The following is a 19,441-nucleotide window of genomic DNA, read 5'->3' on the forward strand; positions in this document are numbered from 1 at the left end:
TAATTATTATCGTTGAACAACATTTTTTGATATTGGCCACCGTTTATGAGTTATTTACGAAAAACTAAAAAATGGGACCTTAGAAGTGATTATAATTAAATTTCCCGCGTTAATATCTCTTTGAATATTGATCCTAGCGAAAAATTGTACTGAATATTTCTTGTAGGTAATTTTATGCAGATTACTTATGTAATAGAATATTTTTTGCTATGCGCCTCCGTTTAAGAGTTATTTACGAAAAACTAAAAAAAGGGACCTTTAATGTCAAATATCTCACTTCCGGTCAAGATTTCGATCGAGCAACCGGCAAATTCGGATTCAGCAGGGTCTAATTAGGTTAAAAAACCCGGTTGCCAAAAAGTAATATGCTTTGCCAGTCGAAATCGTTTTGATGAAAAATATGACCAGTCTACTAACCCTGCATAACATAGCTGTATAATTTTAGTATAAAATAGCTGTAGCCGAGGGGATCTGACGAGCAAAATTTTAAACAGAATTATATTATCAGAGTTATCGAGGTAAAACGTAACTAAAACGCGAAACGTCGCGCGAAGGTCATATCTTACATCGCAACTTAGGTGTCGCTTTTATTTCCTTCTAATTTCTAGGCTTTACGCCCCCTCTTAAGCAATGATCATTTCCAAGTCGGAAGTAATATGTACTAATAGCAACACTCTTAATGTCATTCTGGTGGTTTATTACTTATTACTTAACAGTGTGGACGATGGTAGGTACATTTTATTGGACTGAACCAAACTTGAGCGAAATACCATTCTGCTGTCCTATACCTAGGTAAAGTAAGTAGGTACTAAACTGATGCAACATATCTAATACTTCTGGAGTATTAGATATGTTGTAACGAGGTTGTAACGGCCAAGATGCTCAAAATTTTTCTAAATTATGCACTTTAACGTCGGCGCCGAAGCTCTAGGTCGGACCATAATAAAATATAACTTAGTAGGTATGTAGGTACTTAATGTAATCGGGTTTAATGTTCAATTAAACTAAAAAGCTATCATTTACAAAACATGATTGGTTCGATCAATATCGTTTCCTACAACATTATCAAGGAGGCTTTAACTTTTCGATGTCCTTGCTAAACATTCGAACGCTCTAAAATGTAGAACACAAGCCAAGTCCCCAAAAACAACTAATGCCAAACCTTGCCATCCATTCCAGTGGTACCACAGTACTTGCACTAAACACTTGCACTCACAAACTTTTACTTTTTCGGTCCTGGCGCGGCGGGCTCGGCGCGCGCGGGAGTCCCACTGCCGGGGCCCGCGACCGGCTCTCGAATACATTCTTTACAAGACTCGTGCGCAGCCCTGTACACTTGCGTACACACCAAAAAGCCCTTGGAGCTTTTACCCTAAAAGCTTCGAACGAAACATGAACGGCTTCAAAATGTGTCAATTATTTGACTGTCTATTAATCAATTTTTTTTTCGAACTGTCAAAACTATTAGTCACTATGGAACCCAGTGGAATCTATATGAAAGTCAGAACAAGTATCAAAAATTGGAGGTTACCTATTTATTATTTATGTACCTATGACTTGAAAGTCCTAGGTAATAAATTATTCAGAGTAAGTACATAAGTGTAATCTAAACTAAGCCTAACATAGACAAGCTTCTTCTTGAATAGGTACCTAAACATAATTTATGTGCCCCTAGTATAGTCAAGTTCTCACTGAGCTAAACACAATTCCATTGTGATTGCAAAAGGCGCGTTGCTGCGTGCGATACAATATTTCTCTATTATTAAATTAAAATTTGATAACTACAGTGAGCTGCAAAACTGCATGGACACATAATAAATATTCATAAAAGTGGCCAAGCACTGCAGCTGCAGCATGCAGCTGGATGTACCTACATCTTCTCAGACTCAATGTTTACAATTAGTTACATAGAGGATTTAGAAATTCATTCGTTTATATTATACTCATCTTGTATAGGTATTTGTGGCTTTCCAATGTTTCCATCTGAAATTCCAATAGAAATCCTGGAGGATTTCCAATAGACAAAGGTCCTTAGAGGTCATCCATTAATTACATCACACTTTTAGGGGGAGGGAGGGGGTCAAGAAAATGTGATATATTGTGACATGGGGGAGGGGGGAGACACAAACTTTGTGACGTCACTTTAACTTCATCAGTAACCGAAAATTTATTTAAATTAATTTTATTGTTGTACTTTTAAATAACAAGTTTTTAAAACGACAATCGTTTATATTCGTTTAATTTTCTTTCCTAAGCAGTTTTGGGTTATAAAATTACTAATATTTATATCGTCAAAAATATTTTGATAAAATATTAATAATACTTAGGTACTTACTTAATTCGATTTGGCGATTTCGTAGAAAAAATGTGACGTCACACTAGGGGGGAGGGGTTTGCCAAATGTGACCAAGTGTGACAAGGAGGGGGGGAGGGGTAAAAAAACCAAGAAATTCGTCTGACGTAATTAATGGATGACCCCTTATTATTGCAGGTGAAGGAAGGACCCTTCTGGAAAGCCACATTTTTGGAGCATTGTCATGTTACATCTGAAAAAGTGTATTTAACGAATTTTATCCTAAACGTTGTTGACTTTAGGAACTGAACAAAGACCTTGGAAACGTTTCATTCATAATACATAAATGTAGATTCACATTACAACAATTGCAGACTGGTTACTTGTGATTTGAACCCAACGAACCTTGAAATGTTCGCACATTAAGCCACGTGGTCCGCGCAACCACTTGCGCACGCGCCGGTACCGCGCCGCGCGCGCCGCCTCCGGTCGTCGCTCGAGCAACCCGTCCGACCGCATGCTCGCGTCCCGCGCGCCCCGCTTCCAAACTTTATACCGCAAAAACTAAAATCAACCTACGCAAAATAGACATAAGACTCAGAGTCGCTTGTTTGGTCTCGGTGATTAAGTTTTTTCGGATTTGAAGCAGTTTACCGTGGCTATTTCGTACGACATGCCATACAGGGTTCTCTATTTGTCCAAACTTGGACAATGCACTGTAAGAGGGGGCGGTAAAGCCGAATTCGGCCGACCGGGCGGCTCTGTAGGAATGCACCTGCAAACGTAAGGTAGGGTTGCGTCTGTCTTTTTTTTTATAGCGTTATTGATTTTTTTACTATCAGTAAATGTTGTCTGCGTGTTCTATTAAAATCGTCGCAGACTTGATTTGGACTAAGTCTATACACCGAGCTTTATAAGCAAAAAAAAGTGGCGTCGTCTACCGTTTGCACCCAGTGGGTGGATGCCACCCACCCACCTATCCCCATCCCGCTAAATTTTATCTAAGTACCTAATGTCTTCTGACAGAAGTTTTGTATAATATTGTACGATTTGTCTTTAATAGTTTAGTGCGAGTTCGTGCTTTCGTTTCTAAGCACTGTAAACAGCACTATCGTATTTTTCAAATGTGACTAAACTTGTACGTTGACATTTTGTTGACATCTATCAATTCAATAGATTTTTCGATTTTTTAGGTTACTTATATTATAAATTGTATGAAGATGACACCTATTAGTGTAACCTTTCAGTTTGAAAAATACTATAAACTAACCAAATTGATAATAGGCCCTATATGCGTCGATAGTTCGATAGGTCTGTTTCCTAATTGCAGATGGCGCTTCAAAAATGGTTACAAAAAGTTGCAAGACAGGGCTCTCTTTGTCCTGATTTTGTTTCTATCAAAATATAAGTATAAGTAACCGTAACGAGTGGCAACCCTACAGAGCGGCTACCGGGCACCGCGTACGATAATATTGAGTAAGTATACTTTGAAGTTAAAGAACGGACCAACAGACACGTGTTCTCTCCATTTATTGCTTAGCTAAATATTCTAAATGTCTGTGTAGGTATACTGTAAAATGTACTGAAAATTGCTCATTAATTATTTATGAAGCGAGTAGGGTCATGTCATGTGGGGTAAGCGAAATATTACGTAGGTAGAGTAGCGTTCTGTATTATAGTATTTATAGTTTCACTTCATTTTCAAGTTCTATAGAAGATAATTATTTTATTGTATACTTACAGGACATATTGAAAAAGGCTGATAAAAGCTCGATCGACCTTAAAAAACAGTTAAGTATGTCATTATGACTGACATGACGCGCATTGACGCGACACTAGCTTGTCGATTTCGATATTATTTATGTTTATTTATTTTACACTAATGTTTGGCAAAGTTCGTGAAACCATATTTTATGGGGTCGTTGATCTTCTCGACTCCATATCGTTGGAAAGCGTAAATTTATATGATAAAATTATTGACAATTTGATAACAACATTACGGTTACAATTCTCTAAACCAAAATGCGGCGATAAATTCATGGTATGATTTTATTTTAAAATAAAGAAACAAATTCTAAATTTTAAGTGGTACATATTTCTTATACAATGGAAAATCCGGAAACGGGAATAGAAGATCCAAAAGTAGCTGAAGGTAAAGAGGCAGCCAAAGAAGCGGTTGAAGGTGAGCAGGTAGCAGGAGAACACGTGGCGGGCGAACACGGGGAAGGAGAACAAGTCGAGGGTGAACAGATCGAGGGCGAGCAGATCGAGGGCGAGCATATCGAGGGCGAGCATATCGAGGGCGAGCATGTCGAGGGCGAGCAAGTCGAGGGCGAGCATGTCGAGGGCGAGCATGTCGAAGGCGAAGAAAAGGATAAGCCATTAGCAGAAGGGGAAGAATTAACCGGCGAAGAAGTTCCGGATTTAGAAAATATCGAAGCCGAACAAACTGAAGAAGCAAAACCCGAAGAGCCTCCAGTAGAGGAAGAGGAACAATATGTGGAGGAACCTCCGCCCGATCCGGCAGCACCGTACAACCTAACCGATTCGCAAGAAGCACTGAAGCCTAAGTTTGAGTTGCGGCCTGACCAGTTGGCCGAAGTGGAACAACTATGGGCGCTTTATCAAGACTACACACCTGCTTATGCCGATCTCGACAATTTTATAACTGAAAAGGAACTCGTCTACATGTTAAAATGCCTCATTCTTTTGCCCGTAACTCCTGAACAGCTCCAGGAGCTTATAGAATTCTGCGTTAGACCTCCTCATCCTGAAGGTCACATTAACTTTGATCAGTTCGTTAAAATTGTAACTCTTAGGCAACGGAATATTGTTATCGAAGAAGAATTGCGATGTGCTTTAAAAGTTTTCGATAGGGATAACACTGGGGAAATTAGTAGAGAAGAGTTAAGAGAAGTACTTGCCACACAAGGTCATAAATTGCCACAAAAATTATTGGAAAATCTAATAAAAGAAGTGGATATGAGCAATGATGGTACTCTTGGTCTTGAAGACATTGTAGGCACGATGTGTATTGACTTAAATACGGACGATTTAGCAATGTTAAGAAATATGGTTTACGGTTCCGGAGAACGGCCCGACATCACCGACGAAGATTAATACATGAATCATATAATACAATACGGTCGTATCATCATACTACGTATGTTTCTAATATTTTACAAGAAATATGGTTTACGCGTCCGAAGAATGGCCCGATATCACCGACGAAGATACATGAATCATACAATATTATGGTCATATTATCATACTACATATATGTTTCTAACATTTTAAATACATATTTTAAATACAATTACTTGATTCATATTACTAAATTAAAATTAGATAACCATAATAGATATTATATGATTAATACCCATCGCGTCGCACGCCCACCTTGCAGCACAGCAACAAATTGATGCAAAACAATTTGACCCATATTGATCTGTGGAAACACACGTCTGATACTGAGTCAACAGGCTTAACACCCACTACCATATCTTCAGGCCCCGTAGTTTCAAGTTCTCTCACTGAGCGTAAGCGTGAGCCAGATGGCTGATGTGCCTGCCCAGGATAGCGGATATCACGCTTTGGAATTATAAGTTTTTTTGTAACTTTTAACAAAAAAAGTACCTAATCTACCTTAAGTAATAAAATTGTGATATACTTTTTAAGGTGCGTTTTAGTTTAGACATGTAATACAAACAGCAACATTCCTAATTGCACATCGGTGAATCTTATTGCAAAAGGTATAAGGTCCACCGATGTACAGTTAACAGTGTTAGCGAAGTGCATGGCGAATTTATCAATGAATTCATTCATAATTCATCCATGAATTTCGCACACTACGTGATTTTTTCCTATCGACCAAAAGTCAAAAAATCAGGTTTAGTTTTATGTTTGGTACCTAATAAGAAAACGTAGCACATTGATCGATACTTTTTATAATGTATTTATTCGTATACATACAGTGAAACATTTAATGTAAGAGTAAATACAGTTTAAAATGTACTTCACGTAAACGAAAATTGTAGGATAATGACAAAAGCATTTGTTATAATGGCAAATATGTTGAGCAAGAGGCGTGCGTCCATGCACCACATGTTGTATACGCAGAAGCGCGGAGTGTCACGTTCTATTATTTTCAGCATTTTCTTAGCTTTTCGTCGCAATGGCCCTGGAAGAATTACATAGGTAAATATACTCTTTGTTAAATATGCTCTAGTTTCCTAGGATAGCGGTGCCGTCATATAGCGGCCGTCTCCATACAAATACTACGACATCCATATTTAGCCGTATTATTTAGTATGGAGCCGGCCGCTATATGATGGCACTAGGAAACTCTGATGACCGGTCTGGCCTAGTGGGTAGTGACCTAGTGACCCTGCCTATGAAGCCGATGGTCCCGGGTTCGAATCCTGGTAAGGGCATAAATTTGTATTATGATACAGATATTTGTTCCTGAGTCATGGTTGTTTTCTATGTATTTAAGTATTTATATATTATATTGTCTGAGTATCCACAACACAAGCCTTCTTGAGCTTACCGTGGGGCTTAGTCAATTTGTGTAAAAATGTCCTATAATATTTATATTTATTTATTTATTTCTCTTTATTTATTTTTCTTATATGAATATAAAAGTAAAATATAAAAACACTTACAAAACAATAAAAAAAAGTTATAAACACATGGTTTATTTATTATTATTATAAAACCGATTTTTGCACACCTCAATGAAACAGATTTTTCTCAATCTGTTGTTAAAATTGTTTTGTTTCTACAAAGCAATTGATAAAAGATAGAGCCAGACAACAGGCGGTCGTACCTATCGCTAAAAGCAATTTTTTCAGACAAGCTTTCATAAGTACATTTTTCTATCCCGACCGAGTTTTTAACTTTAAATCACCTAGTGTATGAGGTAAGTAGTAGGTACATAAGTTATTTATTAAGATTAATACATGTGTTAATTTTATTGTCGATTTTTTTAATGCAGAAAATTTTATTTAAGTCGTCATCCTGATGCCACGTAAAGTAAACAAATTCGACCATCATATCCGTACGGGATTAGGGCTAGGGCTAGGGTATTGTATTAATAGTCCGCCGAATCGTTTTGCTAATTCCTGAAAGCTTTAATACCATCGAAATATCATTCCAAACATGTTTACATTTACGTATTTCTTAAAAAAAGAGTCTTTTTGCTTGTACAAGCTCAAATGTGTTGGTTAGAAAGGTATAGAATAATCTAAATAGGTAATTCAAAATTAAATCAAATCCGCGGCAAAATTATAGTGGATTAATGCCTATTTAAGAACCGTTGTTGGTTTTAAGCATCTGGACAAAGTGATAGGCTGGCTAAAAAGGAAAGCAATGGTTTATTTCATTTGTGCCTCAGGCCTCAGCCACTTGTGCATTCTGCCGCTAAGATTCCAGGGGAAAAACGATAACAATTATTTTTTTCGTAATATTCGAAATTATTAATAACTAAGTACCTACTTATGATACATATTCAGAAAATAAGTAATTCGTACACGTACTACATCGATAATTCTTTCCCCAAAAATTGCGTAGTAATATGTACAGCCCAAAAAATAATAATAAAGAAGAAAATTCATTGTCATCATTTTTCTCCTGGACTCAACCATATTTACCATCTAAGTAACGAGACAGAATAGAGTTCGACAGCTTTTTTGTTTTGTTCACTTCACGTAGAAACATTTCGCTGCGGATGCTGAGCAAGAGAAGCATACAGATGTTCAAAGCAGTCATCGTGGCCGTGATCAAAAAGTCCAATATCAAAGCACTCTGAAAATTGTTTGATGGATTTAGTCGCTTTTGATACCAAATACGCCTAGCCCAATTTATGTTTGATTAGATTTTCAAAAATTCTGAAAAAGAGATTTTACGCAGGAATCGTATTATAGGATTATTTGAATAAAGGTGACTCTATAGAATTTTAAATCGAAAATACCATAAATCGGTCTTGGCATGCTTTCCTTAATTAAGTTATTTTAATTATTAAACTAACTGCACCGACTTCCTTATACCGGGTGTGGCCTGTAACACGAGCAAATAATTCAAACATAGATTGTACTTACTCCTCAAACGGTGACACTTTTGTTCAAACAACTTTTAAAAATTATGAAGTGTTTATACTCCCTATTTTTCATACAAAATAAATATTATCTTCAATGGACGCCATCGCCACGCCATATCATTATGATTGACGTTGCTTGTCACGCCTTAAACATAACAAACATCGCAATACTTACATTGCGTCTTAGAATAAACTTTAAAGTATACATATTAAAAATCAAACCACAAGTTATTTTTAAAAGTCGCTGAACAAATGTTGGTCAGTATGAGAAGTACAGCCTACAGTTAAATTTTTTGCTCATATTACAGGCCACACCCGGTATACCTAGGTATCTAATGGAAGTTGACAGGCTTTGGTGAGACGTGTGTTTGGTGTCAAAAAGTTTCGCTGTTACACTGTCGGTGCAGTATTAGCCTAGACGAACTCTATTGGAATACATACCAGAGGAATATTGCTCTGCAGTGAAATAATTGTATATCGAAACGACACCACCATATATGCAACAAATAACTGACAAAATAAATAAATCTAAAAAATACACATGTATATTATTTATGGACCTCAACAAATAAATAAGTTGTTTTATTGATAACAACACAAGTCTCAGGTACCTGAAACCGATATTGATTTTGAAAGCAATTAAATGTAGAAAAAATCTCGTTTAAATATATGTCTGTCGCGCTCGATTCTAAATCCTGGCGGTTATTGCGTAGATTAATGGACTGTACAAGTAATGTCCTTCCTCGCTCCGAATTCAAATGGTTGGAAATGATAGAATTAACAAGATTCATTCGATCAATGAAAAATTTAATGTGACTAGAGCAGCAACCCATTTCAAAAACGAAAGAAACGAGAGCCCAGTTGTTGCCAAGTATCTCATGGACTCCGATTAGTCCGTAGGTCAGGTAAATAGTGACACAGATCAATACACTAAAGACACACAACAAAGACAATACTGATCTGCGGTTCTGCTTGTAATGACTCATATCATTTGACCAATTTATTTTCATAATTCGATCGATATTCTGCATTTTTTGGTATAACTCAACATTTCCCTGGTTGTTTATAAATCGACAGTGAACTACGCTTAGAGAGAACGTGAAATGTAGGCTAGATAAACCTATAAGATATATGTAGGTCAATTGGAGTCCGGTAATAAATCTTTTTGAATAGGTAACGATCAAGGATCTGCCAAGAAAAGTCGATGCAATAACCAAGGCGATTGTGTAAATCTTTTGAACGACAGTTGGAGCGGTCACTACTTGGTCGTGTATGTTCACTCGACACGATCCTAATATTTTCTGGACAATGCGAAATGGTGCAAATACTTTAATAAAACCCTTGTCCAAAATATCCTTTTCGGGCACATCTCGTGTTGTGAACCTATTTACATTATTGGCCGATGCAGACATATTAAAAGAATTCGTATTAGTATTTATTTTACTATGATGCGTCTTTGTGATAGTGCCTTTTAAACTAAAATGTCTGATAGTTAATGACTTTAAGTTCCATTAGTTAGGTACTTACCTACATCGGCAAAGAAATAACTCTATTAACAACCTATTAATAAAAGTGATTGCGTTTTATAAAATATCCATGAGCAAATATAATTATTATGTTGATCTATTACGCCTAATGTAGGTAGGTGTGCCGTCAGAAAATTTCCAAAATTTCAAAACTTCCATATGGTAAAATTTCGGAAACTTATCATGTTTTTTTTATGCGAATCGAATTTATACATTTTATTGCCAACTAGTTCTGTTAACGTTGCCTTAACTCTAAGCTTTTGAAACTATGTGAATTCCTGAAATACGGGAAATATGACATGTGGACTTTATTACATTTACAAACAAGATATATAGGTACAGTGATATTACTAAAAGAAATTAATAACTGACATTCACATTAGGACATCATAAATTCCAGACTTATTAACAAATGGGTATTGTTATATCTGAACCTTCCGTCGTGAGGCCATTATTACACTAATTGACGATGGACATTATGACACCTAGCCTTTCTGACACTTGGACATATATGCCCCTAAACGGGTAGTTAAGTACCTACCTATATTAAGTATACTATACCTACGGCGTACGGAAGTTGGTGGTACACAAACTTATTATAAGTATTTACAGGAAAGCAAATTGCAGAAGAATGACCAAGAATGTGGAGATGATATTGAATAAGTTGAGCAGGAGTCTCGCGTCGAGATGCCACATCCCGTACACCGAGAAGCACGGGGGCGACTCCTTTAACAACTTCAATATTTTCTTGGCTTTCGTTCTGAAATTACCTGTAACACGATAGAGACGGTCATTGACGAAGAGAACAATAGATGGCGCCACTGGATACTGGGTCATTCATTCGTACATAAATGCAAGCAACGTCCACTTTAGGTCGACGAAGGTCACCCGCCAAGGACGGCGACCAGCATCATAGCAAACGGCATCCACCCGCCTCGGAGAACTGATTACCAAAACAAATACGAAAATCAGCCAAGTGCGAGTCAGACTCGCCCACGAAGGGTTCCGTACAAACGTGAGTTTTTAGGGTTCCGTACCCAAAGGGTAAAACGGGACCCTATTACTAAGACTTCGCTGTCCGTCCGTCCGTCCGTCCGTCCGTCTGTCACCAGGCTGTATCTCACGAATCGTGATAGCTAGACAGTTGAAATTTTCACAGATGATGTATGTATGTTGCCGCTATAACAACAAATACTAAAAACAGAATAAAATAAAGATTTAAATGGGGCTCCCATACAACAAACGTGATTTTTGACCTAAGTTAAGCAACGTCGGGAGTGGTCAGTACTTGGATGGGTGACCGTTTTTTTTTGCATTATGGTACGGAACCCTTCGTGCGCGAGTCCGACTCGCACTTGCCCGGTTTTTTGCCGTTTTTTGCGTAATGTTGTATTCTGTTTTTAGTATTTGTTCTCATAGCGGCAACAGAAACACATCATTTGTGAAAATTCTGCGTCTGGACCCCACGGACCGAGCAGGGTCTCCACGTCAAAAGCAACAAAGTTGTCATTTGGGTAGTCACCCCTGTGTTTCCACCTTTTGACGACCCGCAGCATCTACCTTTTTTCATAGTAACATAAAGGCGTGGGCGCGATGGTGCCAGCGTGTACCCGTCCCAAACTCCACAAATTATTATTGCTTTATTTAAACAAGAGAGAGACGCATGTTGCCAACCTAGGTTTATTAAAATTATTAAATAATAATAATTATAAACAATATTAGCAAGCAACATTAACATACATACCGTCACTGTGGCGCGACAAAACGGATATCGTCAGCTTCTTCGTTTTATCAGCTTCTCGGACTAATAACTCGCTCCGTACACATAGAACCACTAAAACAGTTGTCTTGACGAGGGCTAATACGGCAATATGCATTAAATCCAGACTCAGAATTACCTGAAAAATATACGAAACATCAATTAAAAATTCGAAGTTGCAAGCTTCCTTTGTTCATGATGCACCTATGCTTAGTCTAAATAAATATTGTGTTCATTACCTAATTTTATTTGTTAATATGTACTTACAGAAAAAATAAAAACCTTTTTGATATCCATGGAGCTGCAGGCGTCCATAGACTACGGTGACTTCTTACCATCAGGCGGGCCGTATGCTTGTTTGCCACCGATGTGGTATTAAAAAAATCCACAGACAGGCGGACAGCAGAAGTTTGCAGTAATAGGGTACCGTTCGCACTCCTTGGTGGTATGTTATTCGATGTAAAATTAAATTAAACAAATCCAGATACTACTAACTGCCGTATTCGAACTTCCAGATATTCACAAGAGACGACACGTACTAGATCCATTCTAGATACGTTATAGTTTAGATATCAACTAGTTCTCTTTTGCAGCGCAATTCGGGCAACCAATTTCACTTTTATGTTAGACAGAGTAAGATTATCTATTACATGTGAATTGAATCTCTTTAGTCATATCATGTGGAAATCGTTCAAGAGTATCTCCAAAATCGCGCAAATGTCAAATTTAACAGGTTAGATCTTAAACATATCGTTATCGTAGCTTGGTGATGTCTAAAAGATATCTAATAGATGTCTATTTCAAAATCCGAATCGGGCCCTCAGAAGAAAATATTCTAGAAATATGACTTTACCATGTCAGCACCAACGTTATTGTTATCTTGCAAAGACTGCAAGGCAAAGATAGTGTACTTAATAGTAAACAGAATCCAGCCAACAGATGATACAGTAAATAAAAATACCTGGAACAAAACTCCCATTCATTTTATGAAATGTATAAATAAATCGATTTCAGTGGGTATACTCAAGTATCTAAACATATAGCGATAGCGGTACAACCTGAAATTCGGGAATCAGCTGCAAATGGTGTTAAAGGTATAAAAATCGGCACGATTAATCTTTAGGCCATTAGAATCAATTTGACCCGTAGCTCAAAAAAAAAAAACAAACGAAAAGGAGTTATGACGTCATCTTTTTTTTGTATGGAAAAATTAAAAAAAAATGTTCAGAAACCTATCGTGTGTGGTATTAAATGAAAGGGCATTTTGAGCCGGTTCTAAAAATATATCACATTATTATATTTTTGTCACTTGCATTCAATTAAAATAAAAATAACTTTCAAAACATACCAAGTTTGGGCTCCTCCAGATACGAAACCGTTAAATTAATTTTTCAAAATATACCTCAAGTAATACCCAATATCCTCATATCTAATCCCAAGAAATTAATTTCGAAAATATTTAGTTTTAGTAATATTTTAATTTTTTTTATTATTACAAATTGTGATCTATCAATCTATCAATGAAATGGCCTCCTAGCCTAGTCAATAGTGACCCTGCCTATGAAGCAGGCAGTCCCAGGTCCGAATCCTGGTAAGGGCATTTATTTGTGTGTTCATCATCATCATCACACAAATAAATGCCCTTATCAGGGCTTGTATATATTTGTATATGGGCATTTATTTGTGTGATGATGATGATGAACACACAAATAAATGCCCTTACCAGAATTCGAACCTGGGACCTCTTGCTTCATAGGCAGGGTCACTATCGACTAGGCTGGGAGGCCGTTCCATTGATGGATTGATAGATTACAATTTGTAATAAAAAACATTTAAAAAATAATACTAAAACTAAATATTTTCGAAATTAATTTCTTGGGGTTAAATATGAGGATATTGAGTATTACTTGAGGTATATTTTGCAAAAAATAATTCAACAGTTTCGTATCTGGAGGAGCCCAAACTTGGTATGTTTTGAAAATTATTTTTATTTCAATTGAATGCAAGTGACGGAAATATAATAATATGATATATTTTTAGAACCGGCTCAAAACGCCCTTTCATTTAATTCCATACACGATAGGTTTCTGAACAATTTTTTTTATTTTTCCATACAAAAAAAGATGACGTCATAACTCCTTTCCGTTTATTTTTATTTTTTGGTGCTACGGGTCAAATTGATTCAAATGGCCTAAAGATTAATCGTGCCGATTTTCATACCTTTAACACCATTTGCAGCTGATTTTGGTCAACCGCTACTACTAATAAAATCATAATTTTATTTTTATATAAAGACAAGTATTACGACTGGCGGATAGGCATCGCTAAAAATAAAAGCTAGTTATTAGTTTCTTTTAGTAATACCACTATATATCTTGTATGTAAATAAATGATCTCAATAAAAAAAAAGTAAGTAGGTGGAACAATGCGATAACACACCAACATACCTCCAAAATTTTCCTGGAGGTAAGAGGTCAAAATAAAATCTTAAAAGGAGCATGAAAGAATTCACTTCCAACTAGGTACGTGCGACTTATTTTTTTTTCTCAAATTCAAACTAAAATATTACTTTGCTAATCCGCGAAAAGATAACGTGCTAGTCAATCAGTGCTAACCCGTTATACTTACTTGCGTATTTTTACATGCAATTAATTATTAATTAAACGGAATCCGTTGCCGGGCGTCAGACCGTCAACAACTCCTGGGGCCAAATTCGACACGTACAACTGTCAGATTTCGCATCCATGTCAAATCAACAGTTGATTTTATTGCATACTGAGTGTTGATTCCATCAACGGTGGATAATATCATTTGGTACAACCAAAACCATCCAAAACTCAACTCTAAACTAAGGGTGGTTCGGTTTGGTTTGCTTGTCACCCTAACTGTGGATTGTTAATGTCAAATTTTGACATTGTACGTATTCGAGAACTTATGATTTTTTCCACATCAACGGGAGATCAACACGATACGTCAAACGTCGCTTGTCGAATACCACCCCTGAGGATGCCTCGTAGAGAGGCGAAACACGTGTCGAGTATTATTCTTTTGGTGGTGGTTTGTTATATTTATTTGCGTATTTATTTTTGCGGTGGGAGGGTGGGAATATTAATTGCATGTAAAAATACGCAAGTAAGTATAACGGGTTAGCACTGATTGACTAGCACGTTATCTTTTCGCGGATTAGCAAAGTAATATTTTAGTTTGAATTAATATGGATTTCCGCAAAGTAACGCCTGATTCTATTCACTATTTTTTTTTCTCTCTCTTTCTCACTTACCTGAAACTGGTACTGATCTTTGAATGCATTAATTCCATCGAATAGTTCTTCCAGACAACGGTGCGCCATATTAGATTTGTATTTTTCGCAAAATACCTGCGTGGTGTTAAGAGTATTTTCTTTTTTAAAATGAGCAATAATTGTGTTATTTATCAGCCGGAGCCGGGTGGTGAAATATATCATGTAACTAGCGCAGCAGCTTATTTCATATATTAGGGTTTCCACAGCCCAGGATATTGCAATGAGTTCCACTATTCCAAACTTGTCTTTAACAAGAGAAGCTCCCAACACGACTAAGACAAAAGTAACCGCTCCTTGAGCGAACACTGCTGCACGATTGTATTTATAATGTTGGTCATATATTTGTTCATGTTTACCAAGTTTCATAATCATACATCGTTATCGCGGGAGCAAATACGATTTGACAATACTGAAAGATTATAAAAAACAGTCAAAAACAGAAATGACATTCGTATAGAGAAACGTTTATACCTACGACCTTAAAATGTATAATTATTTTATTGAATATCAATGCTATCTTACCTCCATACTTGACTTGATTGGTACTTAAAAAGATTACCTATTAGGTACGCAACCTTATCAGTCAATTTAGACATTTGTCAATCTTGACTGATCTTTATTTGTAACAACATAATCAAATAGAAGTTGCCTTTAAAATGCCTCGAAGGAAAATAACATGTGATGAATTTGTGGGGTTGTTTATACAGGATTATCCTGAGCTAGAGGCTCGCGATACAAATCTATTTTGCTCGAAGTGCAATATTAGTTTTTGTAAAACTAAATCTTCCGTGAAACGTCATTTTAACTCTGAAAGACACACTTCTCTCAAAAAAGATTTTAGGTTGGAACTGACAAAATTTCTAGTAAGCTGTAACATACCGTGGTCTCAAATAGAGAACCCTGTATTTAAAAATTTCATTGAAGATTGTGTATCTGGAAAATTTGAAAAAACTGTTCAGGTCCCTTCAGAATGTTTGCTGAGGCAGACTTGCGTGAATGAATTATACGACAAAGAGATGGATATAATTAGAGACGAATTAAAAGACGCGTATATATATGTAAGTGTTGATGAAACCACAGATGCTATAGGTCGTCAAATCGCTAACGTTATAGTAGGTGCTATGCTTGAAGATGATGTTGGAACTCCACACGTGCTGTCAAGCAAATGTTTAAATGAAACGAACAATATCAGTATAACTAATACTGTAAAAAATGCCCTGGATGATTTGTGGGGCCCTGGTCACAATAAGCATGACAAGGTGTTGTTGTTATTGACTGATGGTGTGGGGTATATGTTGAAAGCTGGCAGAAATTTGAAAACACTTTTTCCGAACATTGTCCATGTTACATGTTTAGCCCATGCTCTTAACAGAGTTGCCGATCAAGTTCGTGTTCTTTTTCCAGAAGTTAACCTATTAATTTCAAATGTAAAGAAAGTATTTCGCAAATCTCCGAAAAGAGTAAAAGCATTAAGAGAAATGTTTAATGGAATTCCTTTGCCTCCAAACCCAACAATTATTCGCTGGGGAACATGGATCGAGGCTACCACTTACTACAACAAGTATTTTGATGAAATAAAAAGCGTTATAGACACATTTCGTAATTCAGACGCACAGTGCATCGTCAAAGCAAAAAAATCTTTACTCAGTGCAAAAGTTCGAAAAGATGTAAATTTCATAGCAAAGTATCTGCAAGTAATACCAGATGCTATAAATAAACTGCAGTGCCAAAATCTATCTCTTAGTGAAAGTTTGACCATAGTACAAAATACATACAAACATATATCCAAATTAATTTTGAATAAAGATGGAAAACAGATTTTAAAAAAGTTCAAAGTGGTTTTGCAGAAAAATGCCGGATATGAAGTTATGAAAAAATTGTGTGAACTGATATCAGAGAAGGAGATAGTACTAGATTCAACGATATATCGTTCTACATTTGATTACTTCCGTCGTTTTAAAAACGCACCCATTACAACAGTAGCAGTCGAAAGATCATTTAGCCAATTAAAATGGATATTTACTGCACGACGCCGCAGATTAAGAGTAGAAAACATAGAGAAAATTTATGTCGTATATTACGAAAATCACTTAAGATCAACAAAAATTAAATAATGTTGTACAAAATAAATCATGAATATTTATTTGATATGTCGATTCCGGGTCATTATTTACTAACAGAGTGTAAAGCAAGATTTATGAACATTATGCAACAAAAACTTCGTGCTATGTATGATGAACTTCTTGGAGGCTTATAATGTGTAGGCAGAAAGGTCTGTTTTTACTAAACGGGCAGTCTGTTTTACCACTTCTTTAATAAATTTATATTTGCTCCCGCGATAACGATGTATGTTCATAATACGGTCGATTTCTTGCATTTTAACGTATAACTGTACATTACTCTCGTTATTGAAAAATCTAGCATGTAGAATGCTGAGCGAAAATACACCGAGTATTCCACATATACCACTTGTCCTCAAGCTTGCCATTTCGTGTTCGGAGTAAAATATCGTTGAATATGTTTGTAGGAAATAATTAGTAAAAATAATAATAGTCATAGTCATGCAGATGATAGTATAGAACTTTTGGAGCAATGTTGGCGGGGTGACAAACCGATCTTTGATGTCCATACGACATGATCCAAGTATTTTTTGGACATCACGGTACGGTTGAAAGAGTCTTATTAACTTTTCGTCCAAGATATCATACGACAGATATTCAGATAATTGGTAACATCTAGTTCGCACTGTAAATATCATATTTAGACTAATCCGTTGGAAAAATATACCTGAGTCGTGACTCTAGTAACCACAAATGAATATTAACGGTTGTTATGTTGTGGGCCATAATTCATTAGCAATATTAAGATTACATTATTATATTTATATCATTAACAATTCACATTATAGTAGCTCCATTATATCTCAGATAACATCGCTTAATTTAAGTTAATTTTGTACTATTATTCATAATATTTCAAACAAAATAGGTAATAATTATGTACTTTATTACATAGCGGTAATTGAAACTAAACAACTGACTAATAAAACATAATAACTAATTTAATAAGTATAAGTAAATTTATTTAATAAACCTCAACCCAATATTCGTAAATTTTGGCAGTACCTACCTAACTTAGTTATATTTTTAAAGTAGGTACCTAGATGGATATTTACCATATTATTTTCGTGTCGGTAATTAGGTGTTTTTAAAGTGAGGAAAGTAGTTATACATATTTATAATTGCAGAGGTAACAGAAGTTGTAAGTAATCGTTAATTGAGGGCCTCTACATTTTGGAATTAAAAATCTCAGTTTCCAAAAAAAGTGACTATACATGTTCCTTCGGGGCTATTCATAAATTACGTCATTTCAAATTAGGGGGGGGGGGGGTCTGGACATCGGATGATGGTAGCATGACGTAAAGTCTATTCCAATAGAACTTGCTAACTATGTAAACAAACAACCTAATTTTGTTTTATCACTGTTTCTCTTTGAATTTTCACACCACCTCATCAAATACCATTGAAACCATACACATATACACTATTGAAACGGTCCGTTCCGTAAAATACATAAATATGTAACTGTATCTTGGATATTTAATTAAAAGTTTAAAATGGTTTCATAAGTTAGGTTATTAGGACCTGATGGAATGGCGGTTTTGTTTCTTTTAAATTCTACAATTGTCTATGATGGGTAGTGTTGTGACTAAAGTTTGTAATATAAACCCGCTACACACTACCCAACCCACGCTCTGTACCTATCGCCACGGTTATAAAATACATCAATAAATCATTCTTAAGTACTAATTTGTCTTCTGATCATGATTAAACAAATTAAAAATAAGTAACTAGTTGTTTTTTACTTTTGGTATTTTATTATTCGATATGGTTTGACATTAGTAAAGTAGTAAGTAGGAGTCTTGCCCATCACTAGTAAATTGATCATACAGAGACAATTTCAATATGGCGGTTTGTTTACATAGTTAGCAAGTTCTATTGAAATAGACTTTAGGAGGAAATGGGGTCATTAGAAGCATGATTTTTGGATGATTTTAGGGGGGGGGTCAAAAATCGATGACGTAATTTATGGACAGCCCCTTCCGTGTACCCTTCAAATGACTTAAGGTTTAATATTTTCTGTATCTCTATAATTATGCTGCTATTTATATGTATATGCTGTTTTTAGGGTTCCGTACCTCAAAAGGAAAAAACGGAACCCTCATACGATCACTCGTGCGTCTGTCTGTCTGTCCATCTGTCACAGCCTATTTGCTCGGAAATTACTGGACCAATTAAGTTGAAATTTGGTACACATATGTAAATTAGTGACCCAAAGATGGACATCTAACGTAAACTAATGAATTTTAAACATGGGGGCCAAAGTAGGTATTTCAAACTATAACGTAATACATGTCAAATGAAAGAACTCATTTTGAGAATTTCAAATATATTTTGTTTATAAT

At 36.0% G+C, this 19,441-nt stretch overlaps 2 protein-coding genes across 2 annotated transcripts; one reads left to right on the forward strand and one right to left on the reverse strand.

Annotated features, from left to right (window-relative positions):
- Nucleotides 1-4,124: 4,124 nt before the first annotated feature.
- LOC134666997 (uncharacterized) lies at nucleotides 4,125-5,426 on the forward strand. Its single transcript, XM_063524305.1, has one exon. It carries the CDS (start codon nucleotides 4,400-4,402, stop codon nucleotides 5,411-5,413), a length of 1,014 nt encoding a protein of 337 aa, XP_063380375.1. The 5' UTR covers nucleotides 4,125-4,399; the 3' UTR covers nucleotides 5,414-5,426.
- An 883-nt stretch (nucleotides 5,427-6,309) lies between these two features.
- Nucleotides 6,310-17,734, reverse strand: LOC134666910 (uncharacterized). The gene is made up of 6 exons (XM_063524215.1): nucleotides 17,320-17,734; nucleotides 11,661-11,774; nucleotides 10,553-10,686; nucleotides 9,002-9,085; nucleotides 7,945-8,125; nucleotides 6,310-6,473 (listed from the first exon to the last, which is right to left on the reverse strand). Exons 1-6 carry the CDS (start codon nucleotides 17,732-17,734, stop codon nucleotides 6,310-6,312), a joined length of 1,092 nt encoding a protein of 363 aa, XP_063380285.1.
- Between the last annotated feature and the right edge of the window lie 1,707 nt (nucleotides 17,735-19,441).

This window comes from Cydia fagiglandana, chromosome 8 (assembly GCF_963556715.1).
Source record: "Cydia fagiglandana chromosome 8, ilCydFagi1.1, whole genome shotgun sequence".
In the NCBI taxonomy this organism is placed as follows: Eukaryota; Metazoa; Arthropoda; class Insecta; order Lepidoptera; family Tortricidae; genus Cydia; species Cydia fagiglandana.

What these genes read in the sequence shown, in the direction of transcription:
- LOC134666997 (XM_063524305.1), top strand. Translation starts at nt 4,400, where the DNA reads ATGGAAAATCCGGAAACGGGAATAGAAGATCCAAAAGTAGCTGAAGGT.
- LOC134666910 (XM_063524215.1), bottom strand. Translation starts at nt 17,734, where the DNA reads ATGATATTTACAGTGCGAACTAGATGTTACCAATTATCTGAATATCTG. An exon ending in ATATCATCTCCACATTCTTG is followed by an intron (nt 9,086 to 10,552) that starts GTCATTCTTCTG and finishes AATAACCGCCAG; the next exon opens with GATTTAGAATCGAGCGCGAC. An exon ending in TCTGTCTCGTTACTTAGATG is followed by an intron (nt 6,474 to 7,944) that starts GTAAATATGGTT and finishes TAATTCTTCCAG; the next exon opens with GGCCATTGCGACGAAAAGCT.